This window comes from Plecotus auritus (assembly GCF_963455305.1).
Source record: "Plecotus auritus genome assembly, chromosome: 12".
Classification (NCBI taxonomy): Eukaryota; Metazoa; Chordata; class Mammalia; order Chiroptera; family Vespertilionidae; genus Plecotus; species Plecotus auritus.
This window is the reverse complement of record NC_137778.1, coordinates 22,646,941-22,662,257: the sequence shown is the minus strand read 5'-3', so window position 1 is coordinate 22,662,257 and position 15,317 is coordinate 22,646,941. Positions and strand designations below refer to the sequence as shown.

General features: G+C 42.0%; 1 protein-coding gene across 10 annotated transcripts in view; it reads left to right on the top strand.

The window, feature by feature from the left end:
• RASAL2 (RAS protein activator like 2) overlaps positions 1 to 15,110 on the top strand; it is a gene marked incomplete at its 5' end in the record, with an annotated part of 257,338 nt that extends 242,228 nt beyond the window's left edge. For 4 of the 10 annotated variants that reach the window (XM_080648919.1, XM_080648916.1, XM_080648922.1 and 1 more), the window contains 5 exons: positions 4,065 to 4,199; positions 5,876 to 6,078; positions 7,315 to 7,402; positions 10,138 to 10,168; positions 12,415 to 13,525. In XM_080648919.1, the coding sequence (XP_080505045.1) occupies positions 4,065 to 4,199; positions 5,876 to 6,078; positions 7,315 to 7,402; positions 10,138 to 10,168; positions 12,415 to 12,557 (600 nt within the window). In that variant the 3' untranslated portion in view covers positions 12,558 to 13,525. Of the gene's footprint in view, positions 1 to 4,064; positions 4,200 to 5,875; positions 6,079 to 7,314; positions 7,403 to 10,137; positions 10,169 to 12,414 lie in introns of all 10 variants that reach the window. The other 6 variants (XM_080648918.1, XM_080648925.1, XM_080648917.1 and 3 more) reach the window with 3 other exon arrangements.
• Positions 15,111 to 15,317: the final 207 nt, after the last annotated feature.

Below are 15,317 nucleotides of genomic sequence, written 5' to 3'. Positions count from 1 at the left end.
ACCATCACTCCAACGCACAAGATGTCCACCCCCATGTGGACACAAGATGGCCGCCACAAGATGGCTGGCAGGAGAGGGCAGTTGTGGGTGATCAGGCCAGCAGGGATGGGCAGTTGGGGAGGGACCAGGCCTGCAAGGGAGGGCAATTGGGGGCGACCAGGCCTGCAGGGGAGGGCAGTTGTGGGGAACCTAGGCTGGCAGGGGAGGGCAGTTGGGGGCAACCAGGCTGGCAAGGGAGGGAAGTTTGGGGTGACTGGGCCAGCAGGGGAGGGACAGTTGTGGGGGACCCGGCCTGCAGGGGAGGACAGTTAGGGGCGACCAGGCCTGCAGGGGAGGGAAGTTGGGGGTGACCAGGCTGGCAAGAGAGGGCAGTTAGGGGTGACCAGGCCAGCAGGGGAGGGCAGTTGGGGGTAACCAGGCCTGCAGGAGAGGGCTGTTAGGGGCAATCGGACTGGCACGGGAGGGCAATTAGGGGCAATCGGGCCGGCAGTGGAGCAGTTAGGCGTCGATCAGGCTGGCAGTGAGTGGTAAGGGAGTGATCAGGCTGGCAGGCAGAAGCGGTTAGGGGCAATCAGGCAGGCAGGCAGGCGAGCGGTTGGGAGTCAGCAGTCCTGGATTGTGAGAGGGATGTCCGACTGCCCGTTTAGGCCTGATCCCACCACCGGGATTGGGCCTAAATGGGCAGTCGGACATCCCTCAAGGGGTCCCAGATTGGAGAGGGAGCAGGCTGGGCTGAGGGACACACACACACACCCTGTGCACAAATTTCGTGCACTGGGCCTCTAGTATAATATAATACAATAATATACATTGTTTTCCTTTTCTTTAAATGAAAATGCTTATTAATTGCTCATATAGCTATATCTCATATATACACATTTAATTTGCTACTGAGGAGGCTAATAGTCATTCACACCTTATTGTGAATTAGTTTCCACACATTGCTTTTATGCCAGCTTCCAGTTGAGATCAACTCCTTTCGGAGTATTGAAGTGTTTATTGAGTCAAGAGAAGAAAGGTAAGTAATTTTAGAGATGAAATATTTTGTGGAGGCAAACAGCTACTAGGGGGCTTACCCATGAGCACCCTGAGGATGAGATAGGGAGAAGAGAAGAATATCAGATTGGAAGAGAGGGACAGGACAGGGAAGGACGTCTACTTACTTTTAACGTTGACAGTGGATGTCTGCCTAGCCCTGGATAGAAGAGAGGAATGCTCACCCATTCCTCCTTTAGTCATCAATTCCCAGGGCTCATGACTCAGACAGATTATTCAATTGTTTGTTACAATATTTGTGCTATAGGAAAATATAACACCTATCACATAGCACTCAGTACATGTTTCTGTAGGTGATAGATGGGCGGTAATAAATGTATACAGTCTCCAAACAACTAATTTAAAATTTTGTCACAGCCATTAATGCATTAAAGAATGTCTATATTATATTGCCATAAAGTGAGGCATAGCCACAGTGAGATGTCCAAGTACAGTTTTAAATAGTCACCTTTGCTTATGCCTTTGCTGGTACTGCCACCTCATATCAGTTAAACCATAAATCACTATATTTTGATTGCTCAAGTTTCTGGTTTTTCTACACTGGCTTTTTCTAGGCAGATGGTTTATTCTTTCGAATTTATGTTATTTTTTTTTTAAATTCCTTTCTGTTTATTGCTTGCTCTTCTCATCTTACTCCCATGAAGCCTCTGAAATTCTATATAATCAGCGCATTTTTCAGGCAAATTCCTTTACATATTATAATTGCAAATTGTGTTAGAGAATTCTTCTCTCCCCAAAAATAGAGGACTTCTTTGTGGGGATTGTTCTGTAGGCGTCTGCAATTATCAGTGGCTTTCTCCTGTGCAAATTCCATTTGTATGTGAGCACAAAGGAGTGGCCATTGTTGGCATTGTAACTAGCCTCGGTCTCCTCCATCTACTGAATAAGAAGGAAATAAAATTCCAGTAAAACAATCTACAGAGGGATTTTTTTTTCCAGGAAACTTTAATTTTTGTCCCTTTTCAGCCTCTGTGTGGATTTATTTTTTCTCATTTTTCTCTTCATTTTGTTTTTCATGCATCATGTACTCTGTACACATAAAACACTTTATCTGCAATGTCTGAGTTGTTCAGATATAGCATGTTACCTAAACTTAGAAGTTCAAATTTGAGGAAGCTCTTAAAATTGGTATTTGACCAGCCTATTGGAATGATGCTGTAGTTTTCACATTTGGATTTGTTGACCCTCCCCTACACCAACCTCTTCACGCACTCTCGGCATTTACTTATTAATTTAATCCACCCATCTTTGGTGTTGATAGCAGAAGTGTTGTTATTCATTGATGGGAACCTGACCATTTCAGACTGTGGAGGAGTTGAAACCAACAAGTCTCATTTATACATAGTAAATATTAGCAAGGAACCAGGGAGCTGCCCCTTCTCATTGTCCTCAGCAGAGCCAGGCTATGAGTAATGATAGGGTCAGAGAAACTGCTCCTCAGGCCCTTTTGCCCTAAAGTAGTATGATGGTTCCCAGAGAAACCCTATACAGCTTTATCTCAAGAGGGAGATGTTCTTAGTAGGAATTCCTACTCCTTTACTTTTTGTCTTTTTTTTCATCCTTCATTTTCTTTAATGATCCACTATTGAAAGTCAGTGGCCATAAAAGCTCTTCCTGAGGCTACAGCGAAGCAAAGTGGGATCTGAATCGCTTACCAACCTCTCTTTCAATGTCTTTGTCTATAAACTGGAGGTAATAAGTTCTGCTATATATCCAGCTTATGAAGAAGATGGAATAATTATTGGAGAAAAGCCTTTGCTGCACTTTATTACTACTATATGTAGTAATAAAGTATAGTTTATTACTAAGAGGAGGTTTAGAGGAAAAACAGTGCATCTTTACCTTAGTAGTAAATTATAGTAATGAATTCTGTCTAGAGTATTAATAAATAATTCAGCCCTAACCAGTTTGGCTCATTGGATAGAGTGTCGGCCTGTGGACTGAAAGGTCCCAGGTTCGATTCCGGTCAAGGGCATGTACCTTGGTTGCAGGCACATCCCCAGTAAGAGGTGTGCATGAGGCAGCTGATCTATGTTTCTCTCTCATCGATGTTTCTAACTCTCTATCCCTCTCCCTTCCTCTCTGTAAAAAATCAATAAAATATATTTTAAAAATAAATAAATAACTCAAATATTGACAGTCTAATTAGGAAATAAGACCAGCACACGTAAGACCAATAGAAAAAAAATGTAAACAGTATATAGTTTTTTTCGTATGAAGTATATATTACAACAAAAAATAATTTTGAAACAAAAATCACCTCTATTTTCTTCCAGTCTAACACAATAACTAATTTTGATTTGTTCGATATTACTTTACCATCTCTTTATAATTGTGTAAAGGTTTTATCATGAATACAAGGCATAGTTAATATTGGTCACTTATTTTTTCAACAGTTATTTACTACCTACCATATGCCACAGAAAGTGCTAGAATATATTAGGAAGTGGTTGAAAATCAGATTCAACCAATAAAATAGGAATAGACCTGAATGCCCAGTTCCCATTTTACAATCTCTCATAATTCATTGGACATTGTTAATCCTGGAGATATGGTAGCTACCACCATCACCAATGGAATGAAACCACTCTTATTTTTATTGCTCCTCATTTAACAGTTAAAGCTGAGATTACCCTAAGGAACTGCTGTTTTTAATATGTTATGTTTTTAGGGGCTAAAGTTTCTCCTTAGTGTGTTCTTAGGAGTATTGTTAGTTTGCGGTACATACAGAGGCACTCAACACCATAACAAATCACAGGGAAAGAAAGTTTATTCAAGCAATATCTTGTTAACTTGTATAAAGCAGAAAGCTATTGAATTAGCTGCCTTGATGTAATAAGTTCCAAACAGTGAAGTTGTTATTAGTTTTGGTGGCTACTTTAGCTCAAACTACTATTGAATAGTAGAAAACAGGGATCATAGTTATGTCTTCCAACAATAGTTCTCTTTGTGAAACATAACTAGTGGATGAGCTGTCTTGGGGATGCTAATAAGTATTTCTGATGCAGGTTCAGTCACCTGTGGACTCTGCCACAATGTCCCCAGTAGAGAGGACAGCAGCCTGGGTTCTGAACAATGGGCAGTATGAAGAGGATGTGGAAGAAACTGAGCAAAATCAAGATGAAGCCAAGCATGCTGAGAAGGTAGAACCAAGTCTGTCTTTATTGACGTATTGCCCCACAGTGATAGGCCACAAAAGGGTTGTCTAGCCAAGGACCTGCTCTGTCCCTCCCCAGCTTCAGCTTCACCTCTTATGTTAACCATCATGTACATATCTATGAATAATAACTAGTAGTGTCCTCATGAGGAAATATACAGAAAATGTCCATTAAGCTGGGTTGGAGGGCACCAGCTCTATTTTCTTTTTATGTAGGTTGCCTTAATTTGGAGAATACTCCTAAGTTTCTAGTAATTTTAGGCACTTATAGTGTTTCTATAAACTGGTTGGTACTCTTCATCAAAGACCAAAATTTCCCTTAGTCTAGACTTCCTTTCTCTGTCTTGATAATGATTTTTTGTTTGTTTTTTCTTTTTGTCTTTTCTAGATAAAGAACTTTTGGTCTTATAGTTGATTTTTTAAAAAGATATCTATTGACTCAGTTTTTGTTTTATTTTTTTTAAAGTTGACATGGAAAAAAATTATCAAACAAGAACTTGACACCATGTATGGCATTATCTTATTTGATAAGAAACTTGACACCATGTATGGCATTATCTTATTTGATAAGAACCAGACAGCTAGCTTCTGCTTACCTATCAGCATGACCCGAAACATGCTCATTGATGCAGTCTTCCTCTTCAAACTGTCCTAAAAATTGTCATCTTTGACCTTCTGGATTAAATCATCATTTAGGACCATGTTGTTGAAGAAGCTAATTGTCTGTCAATTAAATGAAACATTATGTGAAAATAGATTGCATTCTACAAATTATTGTACAGATTTATCACTAATTCTTAATGAATTTATCTAGACCATTTATAACAAAGTTTATGCTTCTCACCTTGCCTAGAAATTTGACATTCCAGTGTACTCAAACCCCACACCCAGCACCTTCAGTTTAAGAAAGGGCCGTGTAACCAATTGAATTATATAAAACTTTACTTATATAAAGCTTTTGCGAGAAAACAGACCTCTGTGTAGAGAAAGGAGAACTAAATTGGACAGGTGAACCACATCGTGAAAAAGGGCCAAGAGGCAGTATCCATCAGCCCTAAAGTACTTGTAGACCTTTGGCTTAATGCCTGTGACCTGAATATTTTATACTTTTCTAGTTGGGGAGAAAGAAGCAATAGTCTACTCTCCCATAAATTTCTAGTTACTTATTTAGTAGTGCTTAACATTATAGAAATGTTGGGTGTTCTCTACAGGGCTGATTCTAGCAGAGTGAAGGAACAATGAGCCGAGCTCAGTCTGAAATCCTACAGTAGAGAAAATGACAGAACCTTTCTCTTGTCAACAACTGGCTTTTGGCTCATTTTAAGTGATTTGTCAGGCTTCTGAGTGCTTGATCATTTTATTTTCCTACTCCTATTTGATGCCATCACGGATTGGATGAGGCTTGCAGGAGCTGGTAGTTTAATGTGGACAGAGACACATTAATATATAGATTTGGAATGCCAAGTTAACAATATAAATGTAATTTTAGGAGGAGGGCAGAGCTCCATTCCCATTTGTGCCTGTTGATAATTTTCAAGAACATCAGCAGTAGGTGGGATGGCAGTTCGGATGGTATCCAGCTACCTTGCCTCAGAGGGTTTCTTTTTTCAAAAGCAAATCACTGATTCTACAACTTGTATAACTCCTTTTTCTGTCCTCTAGTATGAACAGGAAATCACTAAACTGAAGGAGCGCCTGCGAGTGTCCAGCCGGAGGCTAGAGGAGTATGAGCGCCGGCTGCTGGTGCAGGAGCAGCAGATGCAGAAGCTGCTGCTGGAGTACAAGGCCCGGCTGGAGGACAGCGAGGAACGGTTGCGCCAGCAGCAAGAAGAGAAGGACAGCCAGATGAAGAGCATCATCAGCAGGTTAGAGGGTCACCTGGCAGTGGGGGTGGGTAGCCAGGCACACAAAGAGGTGGAAAGAGGAGCCAGAGACTCCTCAAGGAACGGCAGCAGTGCCACTTGCAACTCTGCGTATGCTCATGGCACTTAGTATAAAGGTGATGATTGGTTCTGTCTCTTAAATTTTCCAAGTGGGAGACCTCTGTGCACTTCCTTTTAAGATAGAGGTGTTCTGTTTTCTTTCATCGTAACAATTAGGAAAAATAAAAGCTTAATGATGCACTTGAGAGGCCTTAGAGGAGAACTGGGTTTTAAAAACCTAAGTATTCAGTGTCCAAGACGAACTTAGTTTTTCACAAAAGTTTCCAAAAACAGGGAAGGAAATTTCTCTTGGTGAGGGCCAGAGAACCAAGAGAAGAGAGTGCCAAGGATGTCAAAGGAGACTAAGGTAATGTTAGAATGTTAATTTTACCCAACACTCACATAGCACTTACTATGGGCCTGGCTCATTTCTGAGTCCTTTACAGATTGTTTAATCTGTTAGTAATAATTTGTTTAATGCCAACGTCTGAGGTAGGCATATTACTATTCTCATTTTACAAATAAAGAAATAAGCAACAGGTTAAGTCACTTGCCCATGGTCACCTAACAGTGCAACCAAGATTTGAAGCCAGGCTCAAGCTCCAGAGTCCATGCTCAATAACCACTGTGCTTCCATCTTGTCAAAAGCTGTGGAAGGTCAGGTAAACTGAAGACAGAAGAGGTCTGCTGTTTCAGCCGTACAGTCTTACTGAGGGCAGTTTGATGGGGTTTAAACATCAGTGGGGTGAGATGTAAATGGTGGATGAGAAAGAAACTAGATCCACTAATTAGAGTCCTCTTTGAGGACCAACCTGTGCAGGGAACAGAAAGGATAGCTGTCACAGGGTAACTTGAGATTAAGAGGAAGTTGTTGGGTTTTTGTTGACTGGTTTGATATTTTAAGATGAAATGAGTTGTGCTGAGGGATCTGAGGGAAGAAGTGATCATGGAAATACTGTCCCAGAGGAGATGAAAATGTGAGTGACCTAGTCACAGGTAGAGAAATTAATGTTGGGTGTCTTCCAAGGTAGGAGAGAAGAAAGAGCACACGGTTTCAGATCTTTGATTGGGATGGAGTGGAAATATTGAACTAGGATGAGTTTGGATTTCTTGTCCTCTGCGTTCGTTATGAAGCCCTCTCTTTGAAGATGCTGAAATGTCCTTCCTGCCACTTTCTAGGCTAATGGCTGTGGAAGAGGAATTGAAGAAGGATCATGCTGAGATGCAAGCAGTTATTGATGCAAAGCAGAAAATAATCGATGCACAGGTAGGCAGGCTCGGAATCTGGTAGAAGGCACTTGTTTATAATAACTGTTATTTCCTGACTTCCCGTCCCTTGTGCATGCCAAGGCATGTACTGGAAAATGGGTCACTGGGAGGTTCTCAGCATTATCTTTTGAAGATATCTATATGATCTCTCCACTTCTCCTTTCTTTTACTAGTGACAAGTCTGTTAACCCAGCAAAGTATTAGCGTGCTTAGTACAGTTGCTTGACAGATCTCAACCTAGTGCATGAAGGGGTTTACTTCTTTCCTTATGGAAAGTAGGGCGTTCTCTAAGGGAATAGCTGTGAAAAGTAACTGCATGTGTCTGGCTTGTGACCTCCACTGACCATTGCTTGGCTGTGATGTTCACGGTCTTGTCAGTCACGTCCACTGTGCCATCAACCTCTAGCCCCCAACTGTAGGGGAGAGATAAGGTTGTCAAAGGTACCCTTCCTTATTCCTTTGTTTCAAGGCTTGGCATTGATGCTTGGAATTTGCTTGGTTGTTGGCTGTGCTTAGAGAGCCTCTTTCGATTGATGAAATCAGTCTGGGCCTTTGCTCACTCTATACCTGTGACAGCAATGGTGTGATGACTGCCAAGAGTACCTCACAGGGACACATCAATGTTCAGAACAAAATCCAGCAGGCAGAAAATGTTTCTTAATTCTTTTTCATTTTATCAATGCAACATATAGTCGTATGTCTTAGAACGAAACAAATCACAAAAGGCAGCTGCGGTTTTGAGACTGTCTGGTCTGCCCACTGAATGTGTCACCTGCCTGAAGACAACCCAGCCAGGTGTGCATTTCTCACCCTTAAGTACATACCATATCCCTCAGCTGTAAAATAAAATTGGGAGCAGGGACTTCATGTTCTGCTCTCTTCTCTGCACGTCAGCCTGTGTGAGAGCCCCCATTGTTCAGAAACATGCCCTTGCCACCTGCATTCTAGGTGCTGGGTGGGGGTTGTTTTTAAAGGCACTGGGGGTGAAGCTGAAAGCACAGCCATCGGAAGAATGCTCCATGGGCCTCGTACTCCTTCAGAGACACCTGACCTGGAAGTCGAGTGATGCTCTCTCGTCAGCATAGTTCCCAAAATATTTTGGACTCTCAAACTCTGTAGTTTCTGGCTATTTAGATCTCCTAAGTAGCAGAAGAAACTTCTGTTGTAATTATCTTACATGGTCCTTTAAAAACAAAAACAAAAACACTTTCAGGTGTCCCCAGGGTGAGTGAGGGAAGGGTAGTGGAGATAAGGCCATCTCGTTGTGTACTATAAAAACTCATCGCAGAGGCTTAAGAGAAACAGCCTGAAGAAAGAGGGCAATTTAGTCAGGAAAACTAGTATTGATAAGTGTTCACTTTGGAATTTTCAATATGGCAGTATAAAGCAGGGAGAGTTCTAATAACCACACCAGGAGAGGTTTTAGTTCCAATAAGATACAACAGACCGTTTTAATAATTTCAGCTGGCCTGACATTGTGTTAGCCTGAAGCAGAGGGAGCATGGCTGTGTCATAGTGGTGGCTCTGCATGCAGGATTGCCCTTTTCTCGGTTGTTCATCAAGACAGCTTCATCATCAGCTTCTCATTGTTAGCCCACCCCAGCCCCTGTTTTGACATCTACAGTAAGATGACTGGGTATGCAGCAGGAGCCCTAGGATAGAAGATGAAAGCGAGAGAAGGAATTGAATTTATCAGGGCTCAAATGCTCTGGAAAACAAGGACTTTCTGTCCGATAACCAGGAGAGTGGCACTGATCAGGAATGGAAGAAATATTACCCTCAATGCACCAGACTTGTGGTCTAGCTCAATTAGATAATATTTTGTGCCCATCTCTCAAGACAGTGGTGTTCAAATGATTTGATTCTATGGACTACTTTGGTGAAACCAGAGGCACCTTTTATAGATCAGTTTCCAGCTGCTCTTACTGACCACTCAACAACAAGAACCACTCTCAAATAATAGGTCGCATGACACCAAAGCTTGCTGAGTATAATCAATTATCGATTCCAACATAGGCATTACTGTATAGTACATTTTCGACCAGATGCCCTGTGTGGATCCCCAAAGAATACTGGGAAAATCCACTAGAGCACATGTGGAAACCACTGCACCATGCACAGCACAAATCAAACACTAAAGCCAGTTTTTGAAAAATTATAATCTCCTTAAAGTTAGGTTTCCCAGTCCCAGCTGTTGTCTTACTGATACATTAAAATATTATTATAGAAAGAGACTCTGAACACCCTTTGAGTGGCTTGGTGCCACTAGTAGAAAAAACATTCTGAAATGAATATAGTATCTTTCCTTATACTAGAGTTTGAGCCCAGCATTTCCCGAGATGCCATGCCGGATGCCCAGTGAACTGGTTTTCATCTCTCTCAGCAGCCCCGTGTCCCACAGGAAAGGCTTGTCTGTGAATTCAGCCTCTCCATCTCCTAGAGTCAGCTCATGCCGCAAGGCCAGCCTGGGCCAGCCGCTTTCTAACTGGAAGGGGGAGGATGAGCACTCCATCGGTGAGGGCGGGTCCACCGTCCTGGACCTTGTAGCACGGCCATGGGGAGCCTAGTGATGGTACTAAGGGACCATTTCTCAAACATCAGTCCAGGGATCTCTCCCCTCCAGGATCTCTCCATGTGACTCAGATGGAGAACAGAGAAGGGCTTCCTCTTCTGAGAAGCAAGCAGCTGCCTAGGTACTGTTGCAAGTGATACCTCCACTGTGTTAAATTACAGGTCCTAAATGGAGATGAGATTATTCAAACAGGCAAGTAAACCCTGTCGTTCTCTAGCCGAGCAGTTCCCAGCCCTGGCCCAGTGCACTGGCCTCCTACACATTCCAGCTCCTGACTCCCCACCCTTGACATCCTTCCTGTCAGGCCTGGATTAGATTGTTCTGTCTTTCAGTCCAGGCAGAATCACAATGTCAGAGCATCTTTTGTCAACTAAACATGAACTTCAAAAGTCCCTATTTGATTTTTTTTTCTTTTACTTTTTGTTTTATTTTGAGAAGTTGGCAGTGAGGGGAATTACAAAAGGGAGTTTTTCCACTTAGAAACTTTTATCGGTTTGGGGGAGAGGAGTTGTTTGGCTTCTGTTGTTACTCTCAGAGTCAATAAATAATTACAATCATTCTTAACCTCTTTGTAACCCTTTAAGAATCAAATGATGTTTTATAATGCCTAATTTTTTTTTATAAACCTGGAAAATCCTAGAGATATGCTAGTATAATGAATATTCCTTAGTATCGGGGCCTTATAGATTAGCCTAATGTTGAATTATCTTTTTTCATTATTTCAAGAAATCATGTTTTTCTGTGTAGGGATCATAGGGTAAAACATCGTATTTGTCTCCCAGTCCTTATTTTCTAATAACCATGGGCCAGTCCTTACCGACTGACTGATTTGGAAAAGATCTATACTTATTATCCCAGTAAATTCCACTGGCTGTAATTTTTTTTAATTATTATCATTTTTTTAAAGCCTCATGGATCTTTCTTTCTTTGAGTTTTGCCTATTCTTCCAACAAGATACTCACCTTCCAATGTCAAAAGCATATTAGATTAGTGGTTAGTTAATAATGCTGATTTTAGGTATCTTACCACCTGAGTTCTCCATCAGGGAAAGGAAGAATTTTTTTTTTTTTTTTTAATGATAGTAAGCATGAGCTGGGTTTTGGTTTTTATACTGTTGAAACTGTGACCACCGCACTGCTGCCTTACAGATCCCTGCCCCACCCCAGAGTAGGGAAGCGTCATTTGATGCTGTGTCTGCACGTTTACCTAAATCCCCCTCCCCCGCCCTCACTCCTTGGGCAGTGGTCTTTACTCGTATCCCTGCAGTGCGTTCCCTACAGAGCCCCCGTGGGCCCTGTGTTGCTGGCTTCAACAGCAAGGAGCAGCGCCAAAGCCTCAGTCCTCCTGTCCTCTCCACCTGACCGTGACTCACCTTACCATGCTTTTCCCCATAAATGCAGAAGCTTCTGGGGTAGGAAAGCTCCTTTTGGCTTTGGTGATTGTTCCTCATTTGCCATTTTCTTTTTAATTTCATGGGCATAGGCAAAGCCAGCTCTTCTTGGCATTAACTTCTGGAATGATTTACCTCACTGGTAGGGTGATTTTTTTTTTTTTTTAATTTAGATGGCCCTACTTTTCTTGAGATGCTTTTTTTTTGGGGGGGGCCTTTTTTTCCCCCCCTCAGGTTTTCTTTTTTTTTTTTTTTTTTTTAATGTGTGTGAATTCAACACCCTTTGGCTCCAAAATACTGGTTCTAAAGCGTGTGTTGTTGTTTTTCAGAGACTCAAAAGTAAAATGAAAGCACTCTCCATGTGGGGTAGCTTTCCTGGAGTAACTCTGAGCTGGAATGAGTCCAGGAGCTTGTGTTCTCTGTTTGTTTTCATGTGTTATGTTTATGGCACCCCTCTCGGCCACACCTCCCTACCTGTATCCAAGTAACTCCCTGGTCTGAGCTTTTGGCTGCTTTCCCCCCTCTTGCGTGTTGCATCCTCACTTTGTTGGTGACTATAAACTGCCACCATGTGTTGTTTTTATCTTGAGCACAATGAGTTCTCTGCAAATACGACTGATGTGCCCTCTTTGGGGGCTAAGGACCCACAGATCACTTGCACTTCTCTGTGAAATGAAACCTCTGGTGCTTCTTTCTTTGCCATCTAATGTCCATGTTTTAAATTTGACCAAAAGCACTTAATACAGTCAGGCAGCTTGACCCTGTGTTGCATAGTCTGAAGTAACACGTGGTGTCACTTTACCTTGATATCTTAGTGTCCTGAGGGATTATTAATAACACATCCTGCTATGCTGACAGGACAAAAAGAGAAAATAAGCACAGACCCGTTGGACTCGGTGTGCAGAAAGAGGCAGAGACGTTCCATTGATCCAGAAAGCATCATGCGTGCAGCAGTGTGATAGAAAGTGTTAGAACAGTCATCCTAAAGCGTATTATGGTGTGATTTCCTGTGTGGAGCCGGAATAAAGCCATGATTGGTGTATTGTAGGAAAAACGGATCGTGTCCCTGGATTCGGCCAACACCAGACTGATGAGCGCACTGACCCAGGTGAAGGAGCGGTACAGCATGCAGGTCCGAAATGGCCTCTCTCCCACCAACCCCACCAAGCTTTCCATCACGGAGAATGGTGAATTCAAAAACAGCAGCTGCTGACGGCCTTGGTGACTAGACAGACTGTGGGAGGAGACAGAAGGAAATGTCCCCGCTCTCCTGTCCACTGCCCTTCCCCCAACCCCACCAGGTTTACAGAATATTGCTACTTCAGAACAGCAGTGAGGTGAGAAGCTCTCAATTGAAAAAGGAACCTTGTCTTTCAGGGCATAAGGCGAAGACTTCCGAGGTCGATGCTTTTCCCCCATGTCTCTGTGTACATAGGGAACTTAGTTCTGGGCCATGTACAGAAAATACCACTGTAATATACCCAAAGGAAGTTAATAATGTAGATTACCTTTTTAATTATTGCTATTTTTATTATTGTTTTCCTCTTGTTGAAAGCACTGCAGTTGTTAGTTGTATGAGTGAGAAATGAGCCCAGTGGGTCAGTAGGTAGAGACCCAGTGTCTGTCTGGTAGAAGCGCACGGCATACAATAGAACATTGTCAGAATGAATTTTTCAGGGATTCACCTGCCAGTTTAAAAAAATCCCACTCCGGCCCCCTGGTCCTTTAGGAAAACATGCAAATACTAAGGTCTAAACAAAACATTTAATCCCACTGATCAACCAAGACTGGCTCTGGATGGACAGCTACTCCACTTTGGGGATACGCTGCTTCAGAGGACACAGACGAGAGCTCTTGCATCAAAACTGGACTTTAGGAGGGAGTTCTGTTGAACTCCTGTTGATGTTTTATTCCTTCTGTCTATAGCAGATGGGAATTTTCCATTTTAGATAGGGGGCTGTTTTTTTACCCCAATTGTAATAAAGGGTGTTCTCTTTCCTCTTTAGAGTTTACAAAATTATAAATATTTGTGTCTCTACACACCATCTCCACCTTCTCACACCCACTGCCCTTCCCTCTCCCATGGTGGCAGCAGCGCCACCAACAGGGTTTACTCTCCCCTGGAGAGGTTCTTCAAATATGCTATCCATAAATCATCCAAAACAGACACCCTTTCTTCCGCACAGAAAAGGGCTAACCATACCATAGCAGGAATCTCTGACTATTTCCTATTTAAAAACAAAACATTTTCTATTTGTAAATTATAATTTTTATTTGGGATAAAGATTTTATTCATTATACTAGCATATCTCTAGGCAGGGTAATCTTATCTCAATCTTTAACTTCTAAGTTGCTCCTTTAATCACTTAAGTAAAATTTGGGAAGGAAATCCAGATCTGAAGCGTCACTCTGAAAAGTGATGACTCCTCTTGTAAGAAAAGAAACACAAAGTGGGGGACAGCGCGTTCCGTGTGTTGCCCCCATGCTCTCAGTAGATCGTCAGTAATTACTGTCTCACCAGTAGTCATCCCTGGCTTCAGTGTAGGACAGAAACAGTCTTGGAAGCCGATTGGTTTCCTTTTTTCCAAAGGTGTGAATTGTCATCTTGAATGCAACCCTAATTATCAGAAGCATAGAATGTTACATGTTAGCCATTATATATACAAATATATATACATATTTATTCACACATGTGTACATATAACCACACAAATAGAACTCGTTCATGCCTTCTGTGCTGTGAGATATAATGTTAAAAGGGTGTTGAACCTCCTTAAGCAAGATATAAGCAGTTGTTTCATTTGGCAGAGAACATTTCTCAAGTTAATGCTTTTTTAAATGATAAACTTTAAGGAAATTTTTAAAAAGGAAAAGAGGCGTGGGGGAAGAAAGACCGGAGGGAGCCCTGTGCAGGAGTGAGTGTTTCTACATAACAATATTTGGAAGGGAACAGGAGAATGTTTATCTATTGGGTCCTCTTTTGAGTGAAGCCTAGACAGCGGCCCCGAGTCCCTTTCACTGTGCCCCAGCTTATGTTCTGACACTTTAGCGCTGCCCTCTCTCAGGTGGATCTCTGTGTTGGTCCTTGTATCTCAGCAGCCTCCCAACCCACGAACTTTTAAAGCATTTCCCTTCATAACACTTCCATTTGTGCCAGTCAGAAATCTCAAACAGGAGTTTCTCACAGTGCTTATCTGATCTGCAGACCTCATACCCACATGTTTGGTACCCATGTATTTTCTTGACCCTTGATAGTTATTTTACAAATTCTTCTCTCTCCTCTCCAAGCTGAGGGCACACTGTAGTCAAAATCACTTATTAAAATGGGGGTGGGGGGTAACCAATTCTGCAGTAGTGCCCTTTGTTGGGAGAGGATAACATAAACATAGGTCTGCTGTTTCTCAGCTCTAGCCAGGTTTAATTCTAATTCATTCTTCATAAAAAGCCTTCAACTGTGTTGCAGAAAACCTGGTAAAAGTATTGTTGATGTCAAGGGCCTTACTTATGTAACATGGGTGATGTGCTGCTTGAGGTTCGGAAGCTCTCAGATGCTGGTTATGGGTTACGGAAGGCTGATAAACTTACCTGTTCTGGGGGCCTAGACACAAAACATCAAATGTGTTTTTGGTGGATGCAGTTTATCTTGTTGGCATGTGGGAGCTCCTTAGAGCTTGCCTACTTTGGAAGATTAAATGCCCAAATGTTTGGATAGATTATGCAGCCCTCTATTATCAGGTTATCTCGAATGAAGAGAAGAGAATAAAAAATAATAAAGTTAGACATAAGCCAGAAGTTCAGAGTTGTTGCCAGATGTTAAATGTTAGATTATCCTTTGAGCCTGTTTCTATACAAATATTTTTCTGAGTTTTTCTTTAGAAAATCCTGCAATCTATAGAGCTTGTCCTGAAAGGTTTTTTCTCAAGTATGAAGAAGGCAGCAACAGCTGACTTT